This window comes from Simochromis diagramma, unplaced genomic scaffold (genome assembly GCF_900408965.1).
Source record: "Simochromis diagramma unplaced genomic scaffold, fSimDia1.1 OVJJ01000753.1, whole genome shotgun sequence".
In the NCBI taxonomy this organism is placed as follows: Eukaryota; Metazoa; Chordata; class Actinopteri; order Cichliformes; family Cichlidae; genus Simochromis; species Simochromis diagramma.
In genome coordinates, this window is record NW_024387523.1 from 15,228,602 (window position 1) to 15,247,124 (window position 18,523).

General features: G+C 40.9%; 1 protein-coding gene across 1 annotated transcript in view; it reads left to right on the forward strand.

Annotated features, from left to right (window-relative positions):
- Positions 1–18,523, forward strand: part of rims3 (regulating synaptic membrane exocytosis 3) — a 48,564-nt gene that overhangs the window by 23,386 nt on the left and 6,655 nt on the right. The window contains exons 3-6 of the mRNA XM_040020142.1: positions 17,179–17,320; positions 17,410–17,522; positions 18,118–18,219; positions 18,303–18,442. Of these exons, the coding sequence (XP_039876076.1) occupies positions 17,179–17,320; positions 17,410–17,522; positions 18,118–18,219; positions 18,303–18,442 (497 nt within the window). The remainder of the gene's footprint in view (positions 1–17,178; positions 17,321–17,409; positions 17,523–18,117; positions 18,220–18,302; positions 18,443–18,523) is intronic.

The window sequence follows — 18,523 nt, forward strand, 5'->3', positions numbered from 1 at the left end:
TTGGCTAGTCAGTGGCTTCAGTTAATGAGTCATGAGCCCCATGAGTCCCTTCATGAAAATACATTCCAGCAATATGGGAAATGGCTACACAAAAAGCAGCACAGTGGTTCCCGAGTCTGACAAAAAGCCACACAACGAGCAGCAGTTATACCATCGTCTCAACATCCTCCATTGTTGTGGTGTTGGTGTTGAATATAAATGATGTCACAGGACTTTTGGCTGCGTTGCTACAACGACCCCATGCACATTTTGTGATAGTTGATGGTATATTGCCAAGTTGAGCTAGTGGCTATTAACTGACACTGTGATACTCTGTGGGATGCTAAGTTTGGACCTTAAAGCATATTATTTTTCATAGAATTGTGATTTATTCTTAGAACTCCACCGAGTAATTGGCCAACGGCTGGCATATGACAGTTTTGTGCCCTAACCAGAGACCAGCTTTTCAGCCTAATGAAAGTCCGATTATGAACTGGTCTGCTCCATGCATGGGCAACACATGCACAGCGGCGCAGGCACATAGCTGTATGCATGCTCACATTCATACGCTAGCATGCAGTTAGTGTGGTAGCTCTTCACTCAGAGTGAAAAAACAAAGTTTGACAAAGTAAACTGTAGGGGGACAACCATGAAAATGTTCAGAAAAACAGAACTAATCAGACACTTAAATCACCTTCAGCCTGAACATGGACACTTTAAAGAGGCTTACAAAAGCAAAGTGGCTGTCCAGAGCTCAGAGCCAGCCAGAGGCCAGCTGCCCTGGTAAGAGCAAGAGGATCAAAGCAGTTATGGGGATAATTACAAAGTGCAAGTGTCTGGTGAATTTAAAAACATACTGGGAAATGATGCAAGTACTTGAAATTTGTTTTGTTATATAACTCTGTCGGCCTGGTTTTGTTTGGTAAAGTGAAAAATGTCAGGTTTGTCTGGGTAATTATTTGTGCTGCTTCTCAGTAGCAGACCACTTTATTTTGGAGCTATTTAACTGAGAGAAGCAAATTCTGTAACTGACTCCAGTTTAGGGGGGAAATTGTAACATTTAAAGAAAGCACATCTGTATCAACTCTTCAGACACAGCAGCTACATCCATCTTTTATGTACAGATTCTTTATTGAACTCATTTGGCATGTCCCGTAAGTTATAATTTGACATTATATTTATTTAAGTAAAAAATTTGGGTCAGTGTTTAAACACTGTATAGCAGCCGAAGTATAAATTTTCTGGCTATAGCGCATCTTGACATGTGTAGGACTGCATGTTTGTCAAACAAGGTCATTTGATTCACTTATTAATTGGCTTTTATTTGTACCGCAAATGTAACAAAGCCAGGCAGTTTAGCTTTTCTTTCTGTCTCCAGCGACAGCTTATCCTGAAGGATAAGTAAGAAGAAAGCAACCATTAGATAAATGCAAACACATCCACTCACCATAATTCTGCATTGTTATCCCCTATCATTACCTGCCTTTGAAATCAGCTTAAAATGGCTGTTGTAACCAGGGCTCTGTGGACACACACACACTCATACACAGTGACACAAACAAAGAGCTTGCTTCACTCATCACAGCTGACACTTGTCTGACGCAGGGAGAACTGTCGATATTTTCACCACGGGGGCTTTCGTGTCGTGTTTGCGGTGATGAAGAGAGCACAACAAAGGGAAAGTGCAGATGGGGAGGCTAGGAGGGGCTGACGAGGTAGAGAAGAGGAAGGGGAGACAAGGGGTGCATCTAAATTTAGATGTTCTCAGCTGCCGGAGCAGCACATTGTGCCTGAAACAAAATCACAGTATCGTAGATGGCTCTTTCTTCTTCTTCTTCTTCTTCTTCTTCTGTTGATACCACATCTCACCGCATTAGAAGTTCGCTAGTTTTCTCCCTTTGCTGCGCTGGCAACAGGTTATGAAATGATTTTTTTAAAGCACACCTCTGATGAGCTGAGACTCAGTACGAGATATGAATAAAGAAATCTGTTCTCAGTCCTATAACAAGATATTCTAAAGTAGAGTGGTTTAGATCATGACCGTGGACACAATATCTTATTAAAAATAAGCTACTAGCAGCCAATCTGATAAACTGAGCTATAAAGTGTCACTTAAGCAGGAGAGATGGGTCACACACACAGGTAAATTGTGTGCAGCCCATCTAACAGAATCTCATAGAGTCAACTGCAGCTTTGTAGATACAGAGCCTGGTGACAGTGGCATCAGTGTTATATCGATTTCAATGTTTTGGGGAAAAAGAGAAAACTGATGGTGCTTTGTGACTCAGTACTGATAGATATCCCGAGTATCAGAATCAGTTTGGCCATTGCATCTCCAAGCTGATTAAGTGGAGGGTAGGCTCAGACTCAGACAGTCAACATTCCAATTGATTTAGGTGTAAATTGAATCACTGTCCAGGTCTTTTTACGTAACAGTCACCCAACAAGATTATGTCACTGCTCTACTAGGAATTTGCCTGTTTCTCAAAGCTTAACCAGGTAAAGACTGAAAACCTGTTGCTGGAAGAAAAAAAACAAGGTTGTTTACACCAACCTAACATGTCATCAGCTCATAGTTTACACCAGCTAGAAGGACATATCAGATGCAGATAATTAGGCATGTGACCCACACACAACATTCCTTCTCACTTGGTCGGGTTTCGATTAGGGTCCTTTCTTTTCTTTGTGGCAGTCAATAATGACCTAGTCCGGTCAGCTCTTGGTGCTCCATGTTTAGAATGACACCAGCATCGATTGACCAGAGGGGGGTAGGTATGTGGGGAAAAGATGACCAGCTAATAACCAATAACACACAATATTGACGCAGATTTGGTCTTGGACTGGATGCATGAATGGGAAAGGAAAACGAAACCAAAACTCAACATAGATTATTTCATTAAATGACTTATTGATTGATTTGATTGGATGTTGTTGGGGAAGGGAACCTTGAGGAGAAACACAGACTCTCACAGCACTCCGCAAATCTATTAAATGCATATACAGTAACTTCAGTGTTCTGAATGTGTTGTGCTCTATTTTTTCACAACTTTTAAAATGAGATCACAAGCAGCCTTCTTGTTATCTAGTAAAAAAATGGATGGTTCTGCTGCTGCAAACAATACAGTTTGTGTGCAAAACGTGAACACGGTGAAGGAGAATGATGAAGAATGTGACTTAGCAACGAGGTAACTGGTAGAGACACCAAAATGTAAAGACATTGAAGGAATATGCCAGCATCTTACCGATAAAACGATTTTAGGAGGTAATGCACTTGTGGTATTATTGTATCACAGTTCCTACCAGGTGCGTTCTTATTTTGTGAATTGGATCCAGTCAATTTACAGCGATCTGCAGAATCACTTAAGGTAAGGTCTAATGCAAACTTTTTTTTTTCTACAGATGTGTTCAAGCACATTTATTTTATCTGATTTCCAAATAACAACATCAGCATCATCTGATGCTCTTAGTGGGGTTCTTGACCGTTTGTCAAGGTAGGCTTAATTACATTGAATCAAGTTTCTGTAGGAGTTGTCATTAGGGTTGTAACAAAGATAAAATTCCTTTCCTAATCAGCTACTTGTAAATTTCCAGGCAGAACTGCTGATTAAGTATCAGTGTTGCCACACACAACCCCTTAAGTTGGAGAGCTGGTGTTGTGTTTTTCATCAGGCCAATCATTTGAGATCAGTCCGTTTGGTTAAACCTGCTTCAGGGTAAATTTCCCAGTGGCAAAGCACTCAGGATCTCTGACACACGCTGAAATCTCCTTCGTCACAAGGTGGAAAATGAGAACAAACTGTGCGCAGTGAAAAATGCAACAAGATTATTAATTTATTTAATTAGTGCTTTTGGGAATTGACCCACCTATCCAAGTATATTATTCATACATAAACTGATTTTACATATTTGAAGTAGGGCAAGGACGTTTTCTAGGACTTGTCAGAACTGTCAGACAACAGCTGAGACCTCTGCCAGTTCGTCGTCTTAATGCGTGAAATTTAATTGCGCCCTTAGGTGTTTCCAAGAAAAAAAAAAGACTTTAGGGGTCAGGTCTCTATTTTGCAGCAAAATGGGTAATTGTCATTCAGTGGAAATGTTTCAGCAACTGTCTCTTTAAAGAGAACTGCATGAATAAAAGCATCAGGTCAGAGTAAAGACACTTACAGTATGTACATTACAAGTTTATCTAGTGGTATAGAAAATAAGGTTACATACACTGCGAGTGCCTGCATGTTGTATAAAAGTACAGTACACTTTGTGTTCTGTTGTTGTGTAACATTTGATACCATGTATAGCTCCCTATCTTGACTATTTTCACGCTTCCTACCGACTTGGTGTATTTTTTTCTTCCGTAATGCAGCTCAGTGTTCCTCATGTTATTCCATTCAAAGCCCCGACTCCCACTGTCTCATTATTCTGGGTTTTGTAACAGTGTTGGGGATGGCATTTTGGTTCTGTCTGTGTTCTATTTATTACCTGCTATTATTAGTACCGGTGAGGAGAAGGCACACACACACACACACACACACACGGAAACGGTTTCCCAGGTTTATTGGGTGAGTCACTCCTCAGCTGAACATGGTCTTATCTTCTGAGCAGGTTTATCCATGACTGCGAAAACAGAGCCAGCAGAGCGCTCCCAGTGCACTGTCTGTCTGCACAGAGGGACGTGGATTCAGAGAAACAAGCACCAATCATGTGATGCAGTGCACCAAGAGAGTTAGATTAAAGGAAACCAGGCATAGATATGCATGTTTGTGTGTCCCACTGAAAGCCCCCCCCCCCACACACACACACCCCAGCTCATATGTGTCTAAAACACCTTACTCTTTCCTGCTCTATTTAGCTCAGCGTCCATGCTTTTGTTTCCTTGACCTCCTTTTTAAAATCTTGAGTCCTGTGTGTTTATTTATTATTTATTACTATGGCGCTGTAGCTCCTGCTGGAAGGACGCCAGAGATACGGAAAAGAAACAGAGACAGAAATGGAAATATGTTTGACACGTGACGAGAATACTTGTTCCTTTGCTTATTAAAATGATTCCAGCTACGCTCTGTGACCAATAGCAACCACATTTCTGAGTATGCTGTCGTCAGACAAATATTTTTGAGCCTGTAACTCTAGCTCCAGGCTGTGAAAAATATGCAGAGGGACTTGCACCATTGCCAGTAATGTTAAGTGCTTCTGACTCATTTTTATATTTGTCTTTCAGGAAAATAACACAGGTGTTTCCTCCAGTGAATTTTACTTTGTTGTTGTATACCAAAGGAGAAAAAAAATAGAGCAAATACTTAAATTATGTTAAATTAGCCTTTTGTTTCTCAACGCAGGACAAATTGTACTTAAGCGACAAAGCTTTAGTTGTCACAAGACTAGTATTTTAAACTCAGTACCAATACCAGGAAAGTGTTTACAATTTTATTCTTGTTATATTTGGGTGGGACTGATAACTGCCTACCTTCCACATTAATGCTATCACATTATTTAGCTATAGCTGTTAGCCGCTAACTTAATGATAGCTAATGCTACTTTTGGTTAACTGCTAATAGTTCAATGGCTCGCATGCCCCGGACAGGTTAACATTTATGATAACTGTTCAACGCTGTTGAAATGTGAGCTATAGTGACCTCTTGAAATTTCTCATTAGGTGTGAGAAAAACGTCAACTACTTCAGCTGCTAGTGAGGAGAGGGGCTGTCTGAGGTTGTGTGTCAGCAGCAGGAGGCGAAGATGGCACTGTTGGTATTGATACTGTTGCAAAAGAATATTTAATTCAGTAGCAATTTCTATTATTGATTAGTGTCCGGGTGCCAATTTTTTCGACAACCGTGCACAGAATTTGGGCGCCTGACCACGAACTCCTCTCTGTACCGAAATATTAAAATGTGAGGCCATCTGTTTGACAGCTCAGCTGAAATTTTGTGATGCAGCAGGGCAATGATCACAATCACAGCATCAAATCTGAAAACGAAAGGAATCAAAGTGTTGCAGTTGCCCCAGTCAGTAAAAGCTCAGATCTCAACCTGATTGAAATGCTGTTGTGGGAACTTAAGAGAGCTTTGGATGTTCGGATGCCCATAAACCTCAATGAACTGAAGCAACGCTGTAAAGGCATGAGGGAAAGATGTGAGAGGCTGATAAAGTGATGCAGAAACAGATTACTTCAAGTTATTGCTTCTAAAGCCAATGAATCTGGGTGTGCTTAGTTTTTTTACATGACTGCACAGAGTCCAATGCAAATGTGCTTTTAGATATGACTGTACACTCTGTTAGCTACAATAAGATGCAACCAGCTGTGGATGAAAACTCAGCCAGTGTTTGACCCATATTTAGCAATTTATTGCAAAGATACTGCTTGACTCTGCACCAACATCTGCTAAGCTGTGATGCTACATGTGTGGCCGACAGTGCACAGAGCATTTTAAACAGTGGAGCCAGAGATTTGGTGACAACTTTTCTAAAATTGCTACAAGCATCAGGTTCTCAGAAAGAAAAAAAGAAGATAAGACGTTATATAAGCTGATAGCGGTATATCTGCAGGACAATGCCAGGCGGCCAGTAGCAGTTCTCCTAGTTTCCTAAATACTGATAATATGAAGGTTGTACTCCCCCAGTCTGAAAAAGCTCAGGCTAGACAGGATGATGTGATGCAGAGGGAAGATAGCAAAGGATACATTTTTCGGAGGAGCCGTTTCCATCTAGTTAAGTCTTTTTCTCTCATTTTTGAGGTTCTCTCTTCACTCTTAACTGAAAATGTTTTGAAAGGAAATGATCTCTCTCTCTTCACAATCTTGTAAATAATGTTTTCTTGTTTTTAAAGGGTGCTTTGACAGGAGAAATAAGCCCAGCAACAACACACTTAAAGGCAACAAGTTAAAGCGTGTCCTCTACACTATACTATAGTAGATTAAAGAGACCTTGCCTTTCAGTTCTGAGGGTGTTTCTGTGGTGACTCATGCCCTACTTCCAGCTCAGTTTCTGAGTCAAAGCTAGGAAACACACATTAGGAATTTTGGCAGGCGCATCTTGGAAAGCTTACAATGATTTAGATCCTTTGAGGGAAAACTCACCTCCAAAGGGAGATTCTTAAATGTCACTTTAGCTCAGAAAAGCCCGGACAAAAAGAGCAAGAGCAAAGACTATGAATAGTTAGAATAATAACAATGAAAGTTGCTGAGTCTCTGCAGCATCCGAACTGTAGTAACACACGCGCTGCCCTTTTGATAATGAAAGCTATTTCTGTGGATGACTCACTTGATTGCTATTCTTATCCACTATGACTAATCAAAGAAAAAGTCCTTGCGTCTTTCAAGCTGCTATTTCAGGTGAAACTGCTCTTTTTTTTTTGTAATTTCAAGCGCTGGCACGTCTTTTTGCTTTGAAAGCGACATTGTGTGATTGGCTCTCCTGACACATACTGTAGAAACTGAAACCTTACTCCTGTCTCTAAAAGCTTTCTCCTCCATACTGGTCCTTCTGGAGGCCGCCAAACCCACAGCTAAACTGACCGACGATCACTTTCTGTCCTCTTTCTGCCTCTCATGTCTCCACTTCCTCATTGTCCTCCCTTTGTTTCCACAAGCTCGCCGACATCGTAATTTCCCCTCCCCTTTATCTCTCCGCGATTAATCTCAATCTCTTTGGCTCTCACTTTCACGCAGCATCTATCACGTTTTCTCAATCTCGCCCACCAACCCATCAATGCTCTATTCTTAGCGAGACAGATTGGTGAACTATTTCACTCTTTCTTTCTTTGTGGCTTTGCAATTTTGGAAGTGTAGCTTCTGCATGTAAAACACTACATCTAAACAGCATGTGGATTCAAAGCACACTGCCTGCAATCTGATTCAACGTTGACATTTGATATACCGTCTTTAAGATGCAACTGTTTACAGCAGCATACTTGCCAATATTTTCAAATGATTTTCGGTGGGGAGGGGGGTTAGCTCATCTCGCCTGATATGCTAGCTGATATGGTGTCCTATGTTACCGTTATGTTATGACTTTGCAAAAAGGCTTTCCCACTGTCCAAGTGGCTATAAATCTTTTGACAACCCCAAATGCCTCACTCACACAGGCTTAAAGACAAGTCAGCAAGCGCCCGCTAGCCACAGGTCGCAAGGGAAAAATGTTCCCCGACCAGTTTGCAGGTGATTGCCAGAGATGGGTGATTGTCGCTAGATGAAATTGGTTTGTACATTTGTCCGAACACTGCCAACTAGCCAGTGAGTGGTAATGAAACAGGGAAAAGTGTGACACTTTTCTTGTCCAGTTCTAGTGAGCCTGTATGAACTGCAGCCTAACTTTCTTCTTCTTGGCCGACAGGAAGAGCACCTGGTGTGGTCTTCTGCTGTTGTAGCCTATCTGCTTTAAGGTTCAACGTGTTGTCCACTCAGAGACGCTCTTCTGCATACATCGGTGCATTGATGCAGTATTTTATCTTGTTTGTCTGCTGTTCTGTGTATTTAATAAACACATTTTGCAAAATGTTAGACCTCTACACTTGATCAAAGTCACGTAATTGTACTTGACAGCAGAGTGGTCTTTTCTCAATAAATATCCCCAAACTGCTCATGTCAATAAGCGAGGCATGAGTCAACGTGTTCATATGTAACATATCTAAGTCTAAGGTAAAATTAAAAAGCACAGTAAACACTGCGCTTACACAGAGCATACGCAAGCCTACTGCTGCCTGCCGTGCGGTGTTTTGGATGGGGATGGGGAGAACAGCTTTTGGTGCATAGGAGCAGCACACAGTTCTGCTTCCTTCTCAAGCAATGGGAACATACAGGCAGATTGATTTCTAATTCTGTTTCATGGCACAGAGACGCTGCTGCTGCTGCACTGCAGGAAGCGCTCAACAAGCGATTTAATTTCTACCCTGAAATGTTATCTCCTGTTAAACCAAAGCACAAAGTATCTGTAAGCTAGATATAGAGCTCCCCTTCTGATCAGGTTGTTTGGGGAATTTTCTTGACCTAAATGAAATTTTCTTCATGCAAAGTTATTGCTCTCATAATCCTGCTTTTATTGAAGATACACTGGCTGGAACCTGGAAAACAGCTAAATTAAATCAGAAGGAAATTAAAATATTCCATCCCAGTAGTAGAATTTTACAAAGCATTTATGTAAAGGCAGGTTTGAGATCAGTTTTGTTTTGCTCTTTACATGTTTTGCTCTGTGTGTTAGTGGTAGTTTAACAAGCAGCAGAAGGTCTTGTGATTTTGTTTGTTTTTTCGCCATATTTTGCCCATACTGTCTTATTTTTTTCTCATCTGCTTTTTCTCAAAAAAAATAAAATGCTCTGCCAATCCCTAATCCTTTGGTCATCAGCCACAGAGTCAAGTAATCAAGAGGAAATTACATCTAAATTAAATTACTCTTTTCCTCATCGTAATTAATTGCCATTAGACAAGAGCTTGTGTGGCATATTAACTCGCTGACAGACATCCTGCCATACATGAACGTTTTTTTTGATTTCATGAAATAATTTCCCATGCAACCCGATGCTGAGAAGCGCTAATCACTTACTTCACATTGACCACTCCCTAACTTAGGTCTTTGCCTGAAATGTTGCATTGCAGTTCACACACAGCGACAGTGCACACACGTGCACACAAAGGGGAAATTCGATTTGTTTAATTCCCATGCATTATCTTTAAAGACGGGGTAAGACTAGGCTACACTTAACCCTCGACCACATTTATTTGTTTTTGCATGCTCTGTTAGAGTTAAATAACTGACTTGGAAAAGAGGAACGCTGGCAGTGTTTCATAAATGGTTAAATTATAGAGAAAAGGATTCTTTTGGAAGGATAAAAATACAGATGCAGCACAGCAAATGGGGGAAAAAACAAGGAAACAAAGCTTATGATTGCACATTAATACAACATAATAAACCAATTTTGAGAAGTCACGATCATTAACCTAATTACTTGTACTGTAAATAGTTTTTATGCACTTTCTGAACTGTTGCCCCTACATTATATTCGTTCTATGGCTGTTGTTTGTCAAAAAGCTAAAATGCCCTTAAAGAAATGGTTCAAAGTGAGAAATACTTGTAGTTAGCTTATCTTAGCATACAGATGGGGAAACAAACCATGATTATGGCTGATCAAGTCCTGCTTTCACTGTACAGTAAAAATTAAAATAAATACAAATCATATCCTTGGCTGGTTTTAAAATGAGGTAAATGCAAAAAACAAATGATTACAACATTATTTAGCAAAAATCAAACCAAAATGCAAAACATTGTGTAAAAAAATTAAGTACACCCTTACTGCTTCCACAGAAATCAGGAAGGTTAGTAAACAACCAGGTGTGTTAACACAATGCCAAGATGGAAAGATATCATCAACGATCTTTGGGAAGACAATCTGGGAAAGGTTATAAGTCCATTTTCAAACAGTTTGAGTTTCAGCTTTCTACACTAAGATTTCCACTCCTGGAAATCTTAGTCAAATATTTGTGACTAAGATTTCCAGGAGTGGTCATCTCAGCAAATGCAATCCAATGTCAATATATATTCAATGATCAAAAAGAAAAAAGAAAAAAACTGCAAAGAACAAAAGGCTCTATCTCAGACTGTGCAGATCTCAAAGGATACCAAAGTGGAGGTGATTGGTCATAAAGCACAGTGTTACATTTGGTGGAGGGTGATGATTTGGCCTTATTTTACAGCCACGGGACAAAATAGGTGAGGGCATCTACCTTACAGCTAAAAGTTGCCCAACTCTGGGTTTTAAAACAGGACAATGATCCCAAGAACAGCAAAGAATCTACAACAGAATTTCTAAAGAAGAAAATAAAAATGTTGCTCTGGTCCACTCAGAGTCCAAACATCAAACTGATAACAACTGTGCATAAACAAATGCCTGCAAAATGAACTGAAGCAATTCTTTGGCCCCATGAGCTGCCCAGATTTCCTCCATGATGATGTGAAACATTGATAAAGTCATGACTAAATTTGGTTCTACAAGTTACTGAATCATGGGGTGTACTTACTAATATTTAAAACCTTAGAACTGAAAGAGGTGGACTTTTATTTTTTCGTGACTGTAGACAGATGCCCGGGGTCTCTTGGGAGGGCTGATTGGAATCAATAAAACAAAAAAGCCAGCCGAGCCAACTTGCTATTTTTTTTGCTCGGTAAATTTCTGCTGTTTACATGTTTGAGTTAACTTGGCTGTAGTGATTTTCATGCTTTTTTTTACTTGTTATACTGTTATGTGTTGCTTTGCCTTTTTCATTCCTCGGTGAAATGTTTAAGGGCAGTTCAGAAAAGACAAACCTTCATTTACCAAGACCAGCTATTCCAATTCAACTTGATTGAATAATTCATCATTGGGGAAAAAGGGGGCATTAAGTCATGTGCTTTGGGAATGTGATTATGATCTATTTAATCACATGTTATCACTATTTAAATGTTATCATAGCTATCTTCATTTAGAGGCTCCAAGTTAAACCATTGGGGTTGTGGGTTGTGTTCTGTGCTTTCCTAGGCTTGATAAGATGAGGTTTGCCTTGATAGCAGGGAGGGGAGCTACTATGGCCCTAATACAATCTGACAGATGGTGAAAAAGGACAGAAAGGTTACAAAGCAAAACCTGTGCTGTGATCGCTGACATAGACGTGGATGAAGACAAACGAATTGATGCCGTCAGGTCAACGGTAATGTCTGTGTTTGTTCTCATGGACAGCTGTAACGCTGGCAAAACAAACACTTGGAATGCATGCGTCTTTCTAAAAGAAATGCAACATCAAAGAGAAAATTAAATTTGTTGGTCACAAGCTCTACTGTCATACAGCAGTAAACCCCAATGCACTGCGTGATTTGTTAAGTTGCTCCCAGTGTTTGAAAATGTGGTTACACTTTTATCTTATTTGTGGTAGCTCAACTGACACAACGGATTGCCAAAAAGTGATTTCTGATGTTTCTTTTAGTTTTTTTTATGTCTAATATCTCTACTGATATTGGTAAATGGGCTGTAGTGAAGAGGATATTTGAAGGGGTTCTATATAAATAAAGAAATAACTGGCTTTGCAAATATCTGTATATCTCTTCATCTCTGAATCAATCCAGTCTTTAGTATTGAAATGAGAGTTGTATTTATCCTACAGACTTCTTGGCAAAAACTACAAATGCACATTTGAGACATTTATCAAAAGACAACTATGCCCTGCACTAAAAAAAATGTTACGTCTGTGTAGATGTGGTTTGGTTACATTTCACAGAGTGAAACTGGCCAGTCAACCAACTGCTATTAGACTTTTTTTTTTTCTAACTGGAGTAAAAACTGCTGATCCTCCAACAGCCGTTTGAAATTGGTTCTAAAAGCATCAGAAATCATTTTCTAAAGATTGCCACGCTTGTTTGTCCTATTTTTTTTTTATTTATTTTTTTAACAGTGTGGGCCTTTTAAGCTAATTTCACCATGTATTCATCAGTGGCTGAATTATACCGGTTTAGCTAGTTTGCTTTTTTAAGCCAATTTGACATAAAATAATAGACACATCCAATGATACTTTTGTCACACTCATTAAACCTTTGCCTTTGTAACAAGAACAAATTAATTATACGCTAAAAATCTGTGTTTACCATATCAAAATGGCTGCTGTGAAGTTTGTGTTGTGTAAGGACTTGATGCATTATCAGAAGCATGCTAATAGTGTCACGGAGGCTAATATAATTGGTGCTAGCTGTCTACCAAATTGCACCTTAACTAATTAAATTGCTTTGGGTTATTTAAAAAAATGATGTTACTAATAACATGTTTTGCTGTGAACTTAATGTATTAATCATCCATCTTTTTCTGTTACTTGAAATTCTAGGATTGTGTTTTTTCTGTGTTGTGAGTAATTGGCGGGTATATCAGTTTATATGACGCACATTGCTAATCAAGATAACCAGCATTACCTGATAATGTTTTCAGTTTTATTCAGATCTCGTCACTTCTCGACATTATTAAACCACGACAGCAATGACCAAAGCACCAGACTCGAGATGTTAAAGCAGTAGTCAAAAAAACCAATGAGTGATTTTTTTGAGTGTTCCATCTTTTATATACAGTCTGTGGTCACAAATAGTGCAATAATGCCAGGCTAATTAGGAGTTTTAATTTTCAGGATTTTAGCTTCCTAAGGTAAAGCAAAGGAGGTCGCTAGTGATTGTTGATTATTTTGTAAAAACTAGAGGGTTACATTGTGGGGTGTTCAACAAAACCTTTAAACTTAATCTAAGTTTTTATTTGCTGTTTGTTAACTGGCTTGACTCATTTTGAATAAACTCCATAATACCTGCTGCAGGAATAGCTCCAAATGTGTCATATGACACAAGAATTGTATAAACTGTAAATATGGCTCTGAATCTCTGATTCATATGTACACTATAACCTCTTGCTCTGACTTAAGCTTCCACTTTGAATCTTCCCTTAGTCCAAATTTAGCTGGGGTCTGGCAGTAAATATACCACAACATATCCTTCATCTCCAACACCCATGCTTGGTTACTGTTGCTATGCATGGTGGATCGTTGCCGTCACCGGTGCATCCAATAGGCATGTCGGCGTAACCCGGGAGTCTAAAAACAGCATTCTATATTACAGCATATAATGAGAATGGCTTCATCAGTGTGCTCTCCAAATGTCAGAGCAGTTTTAATGATCTACTGAGCACACACACACACACACACACACACACACACACACACACACACACACACACACACAAACAAAGAAGCTATATGTCATGTGTGAGTGTGCATGCAGTCACAGTGTGTGGCTCTTTTCTGCATTGTTGGCATTTTTAAGCAATCTCACCTTCCTAATAGTGTTCAGCTTTGAACCTATTAGTTCTTTCCACCCTAACACTTTTGTGTTCCACCCTTATATTTTTTTCCTCTACCATGATACATAACATGTGCATAAGCAGCTGAGAAAAAAAGTTTAGTGTTATTTATTCCCATGCTTCGCATTTCCGCGAGATTCATGAGGTTGTTTACAGGGGCGGGGTATTACTCATCATAGTGAAGCCAACAGGAGACAATTTAACTGTTTTTGCAACACACAGAAACTGAAAACCCTCTACTGTAGCACAATAAAGCACAACAGCTTATGCAATGTTTTTGTTTTAGCTGCTCAAATGGCATATATGTCAGACAACCTCTAATTACTTCTTCCGGGATGTGTGCTTTGTGTGTTTTGATGTTAACAGTATAACAGACTGAATTCACCAGCAGGTTGGGAGAAAATACACCCAAAATGATTATGAAGCAGGAAATGAGATGAGGCAGATACAATAAGAAAAGAGGAAAAGGAATTGGTTAGGAAGGGGTTCATAAGATAACTAGCAGACAAAAAGCTGGAGAGAAAGAGGAGCAATAAGAGGAGAATATGACAGTGGAAAAGAAGTGGAGGCTCGATTCAAAAAGTGGGACTTGTGGAGGGGACAATATGAGCACAGAAAGACAGAGTAAGGGGGAAAGGCTTATGAGCGAACATGCCGGCCGGGGCTCTTGGTGCAATGCAGAAGGCATTGCCATGGAAACGAATGGAGGGAAAGAGCAGACGAGGAGGAGGAGGAGGGGATTAAATAGGAAGGAAGAGATCACTGCCTCATACCGTGTAGGGGGCTGTTTTCACGAGAGGGGAGGGCAAACGAGTAACAAGTGTGGAAATGGAGTTAAATGAATAGCTTCTCGATAGTTTAACACTGGAGTTCTCCCACTTGTGTGCATGAAACTACTCATCGTAACAGAGGCGTCGTCGCACTTGTGTTAAAATTTAAACACACTCTTCAGCAGACTTGTGCGGTTTGGTTGTGAGCGAGGACAAAGTTTTGGAGAGGAAGTTAGTGCAGAAGTTACAGTCAAGTATTTCCTGTACAAGTTACGATTCTTATTTTTAAAAGAATGAAATAAAATAAAAGGCAATAGCGGATGAGCCTGTCGCTATGGCGCTAGTTGTCTCAGGTGGCATTGTCTGAGGTCCAGATCTGAGGGCGGGGGTTGTCATGGCAGCAGGAGTGCATGGAGTTTGTCTGGGTGTCATGCTACAACACATACAGACCTTTCCCTTTCTCTCTCGGTGTCTCTCTCTCGTGCACACACACACGCGCGCACACACACATACGCACACATACACACACAGGCTGTTGGAAATACTCTTTACTGCAGGATTATAAATAGAAGGTACCAGAAGGCAGCACCCCTCTCCTCATCTTCAATGCCCATGGGACCCTATCATTCTCATCTTCCTTTTCACCCATCTATCCTCAGCACTCGTCCTCTCTCTTCTTTAGAGCCCCACAGATGCAGCATTTTTTTTTGTAAAGGTTTATGCTAGTCCGCTTCAACCTAACATGCATCTGTTTAGATTGTTGCAGACATCGACAGCATTTTTGTTAACATGGGATGCATCACAGTTTATTTTCAGCTGGAACAAAAGAGCTCTGTTCAGTAACCTGTAGCATTTTAAGATTTGTTCAGGTGAAAGCAAGAGAAGGTCTAGCAGATTGATAGAGAGATACATAGATCTGTCCTCCTCTGACATTATCATCATTTTAACACCCAAAACTACCATCAAGGGCCTCTGTTTTGCTGTCTGTTTATCTCCACAGTGATGGTGATGATGCAGGGTGTCTGTGGTTGTCATGGTAATGAGCCTGGCATGGTAAGGATGCTTAATGAGACTGGAGATGCTCGGGCTAATGAAGTGGGACGGCTGGGTGTTCGCTTAACTGGCAGCGATAAGGAACCACTTGTTAAGTCTGCTGTGCCTTCACTGCGCTGTTTTGCTATATATCCAGGCTCCTATACAGGGCAGATGTACATGTTTCTACAGCAACCACCGCTGTAGTCGTAAAGGCGCTCTGTGATGTATTACTTCTCTTTGTTATTGCTTTGATAAGCAGCCATTTGCCTCATAATTAACAAGCTCAAAGAAGAGGAAAGCTTTTAATCCCCACTGGAAAGTTTTTGAAAAATATTTTTGGCCAGAAAATCTCCTTTCATAGGGTTGACCCAGAAATTAGTCAGAGCCACTGTGGAGGGTTTTCTAAAGTGAGCTTTGCTGACATGACAGCTCACAGCTGCTTTCTCATCCTCCCGTGTGACTAAACTGTCACTGTGTGGCCTGGGCTGTTCACGTGCAGACACTTTGTGCACATGTTGCACAGAGGTGTGAGTGCGCAAGCTGCATACCCGTGTAAAGGTGTGAATTTACAGTTGTGAACATCGATCTCTTATCAAAGAGTTGGCAAATGCCAACTCTTTGATAAAACTGACCTAAAACTCTATGGCTAATGCTACAAGAATGACATCGAGGCCGAGGTGTGGAGTGATAAAAGTGAAGGAAAGAGCTGCACAACCTTACACTTCATATCCTGAACCCAAATCACTTCATCTGTGCCCTGCTGCTGCTATTTCAGCATGCCGAGTCACACGGAGATACAGTGTGTCATTACAGGGGATGATGTCCTGAAAGCTTCTTCTGGGGTTAGCACTCTCTGGCTTGCTCTCATTCTCCTAACGTCAGCAGGACTTGCAAAGCCTTGATAACCCTCCCCTCTCCTCCTCTCATCTCCTCATCTTTCTGAGCTCAGCCTCTCACCTCTCCCCTTGCCCTGCCACCCACTACTCTTCCCCATGCTGCCAATTTGTGTTTCTGCCTTACAAGCCGAGGCTCAGGAGGTCCTGCTAAAGGCTTATTGCTCCCTAGTTGCAACAGCCATTGCAAAATGGGCTTTGTGCATTTAAAATGGACTGTAGTTATACCTGTGATGTGGAGCTGTTTTTCAGTAGCGCAGGGACACCCCAGTGGATATTGCCTTCTCGCTAGAGTGGCCTCGCTTCATAATAAAGAGTGCAGGGATCTGAGCTTTCAAGGCAAACTTGAATTCTTGATTATTTGTGGTAGGTAGCTTTGAAAAAGCAAACATTTTACACAGAAACACACTCACAAATAACTAAAGAGAAACATCAGACATTTTTAGGCAATTTGTGCAACTGAGTGTGTATGTGTGTAAACTTTGCTTGGCTTTACGAAGTATCTTATATTCTCATAAGGGTCACATAATTTCACCGTTAACCCCTGGCGCCCTTAACAGGCAGCTCTGATAATCCTCGGATTATTATACTTAGTGGATTAGCCTGTTGAAATAAAGGTACTTAAAGAAGGGAACATGACCTCTGTGTTCTGCTTTCAGATGGCGGGACAAAGAAGCTCCGCAGCACCATCCGGCGAAGCACGGAGACCGGAATTGCCGTCGAGATGAGAAACCGAGTGACACGGCAGGGCAGCAAGGACTCAACCGACGGCAGCACTAACTCAAACAGCTCCGATGGAACGTGCGTGTCCCGTCCGACAGTGTATCCGTTCGCTCGTCCATATACACAATACCTGTTCATCCAGCATGAGTCTGTTTCTCCTCTTGCAGGTTTGTCTTCCCTACCACACGCCTGGGCCCTGAGAGCCAGTTCAGTGACTTCCTGGACGGACTAGGCCCCGCTCAGATTGTAGGCCGGCAAACATTAGCTACACCCCCAATGGGTAAGCGTGAAGTCGGCCAGCATCACCATCTAGTCCCGTGCAGTCCACTCCATTCTCATCTGTTTTTATCATACAAAACTAGTGGAAGTCATCGATTGTTTCTACTTGATAGCGTTTGATTGAAATGTGAGGCATATAAGCGGGACAATATATCGCACACCAGCACAGTCAGATCATTCAGTTAATACATTATCAATCAGAAACTCCGGTTTCTGTTTAAAACTTTTTGCAGCATGCATCCACTTAAATGCACAACAGCATCGTGAAATACTGCCCAGTAATCGTGTATTCGCTCAGCAGGAATGAAGTTATTCCTGCGTGAGCTATAAATCTTTCATGCAAAGGTTACTGGTTTTGAAAAAATAACTACCCAGAGCAGTGCGCTCCTTTATATCTGGTGGTGAAGATGGCGTTGTAGCTCTATGTGGCCCTCTGCTGCTGGACATTGTCTGTTGCAGCTGCAGTCCAGGCTCTCGTTTGATTGTTAGCTGAGTACCATAGAGATCTCAGCTGCATTGAAACTTCAGGGTTTTTAAAAAAAAAAAAAAAAATTATTATGGTGTTATATTGAGTTTTGATTTGTTTTGATCTATAGGGGATGTAAATGTAGGCATGGTAGACAGAGGAGGGCAGCTAGAGGTGGAGGTCAACCAGGCCAGAGGGTTGACCCCCAAACCAGGCTCCAAGAACATACCAGGTACTCACTTCTTGATGAAAGCTACAATTCTGTGGGCTTAGCAGCACATGCATGAGGCTCACTTTTTCTTTTTTCATCTGCAGCAACCTATGTGAAGGTGTATCTTCTGGAGAACGGCGTGTGCTTGGCTAAGAAGAAAACCAAAGTAGTGAAGAAGACTCTGGACCCCACCTACCAGCAGGCTTTGTTGTTCGATGAGAGTCCTCAGGGCAAAGTCCTACAGGTAAGTAATCCTCTTTTTCTAGCCTTTACAATTTTCCGCCAAACATTTTAAGCTTCATCACCCAAAAATGAAACGTCTCAC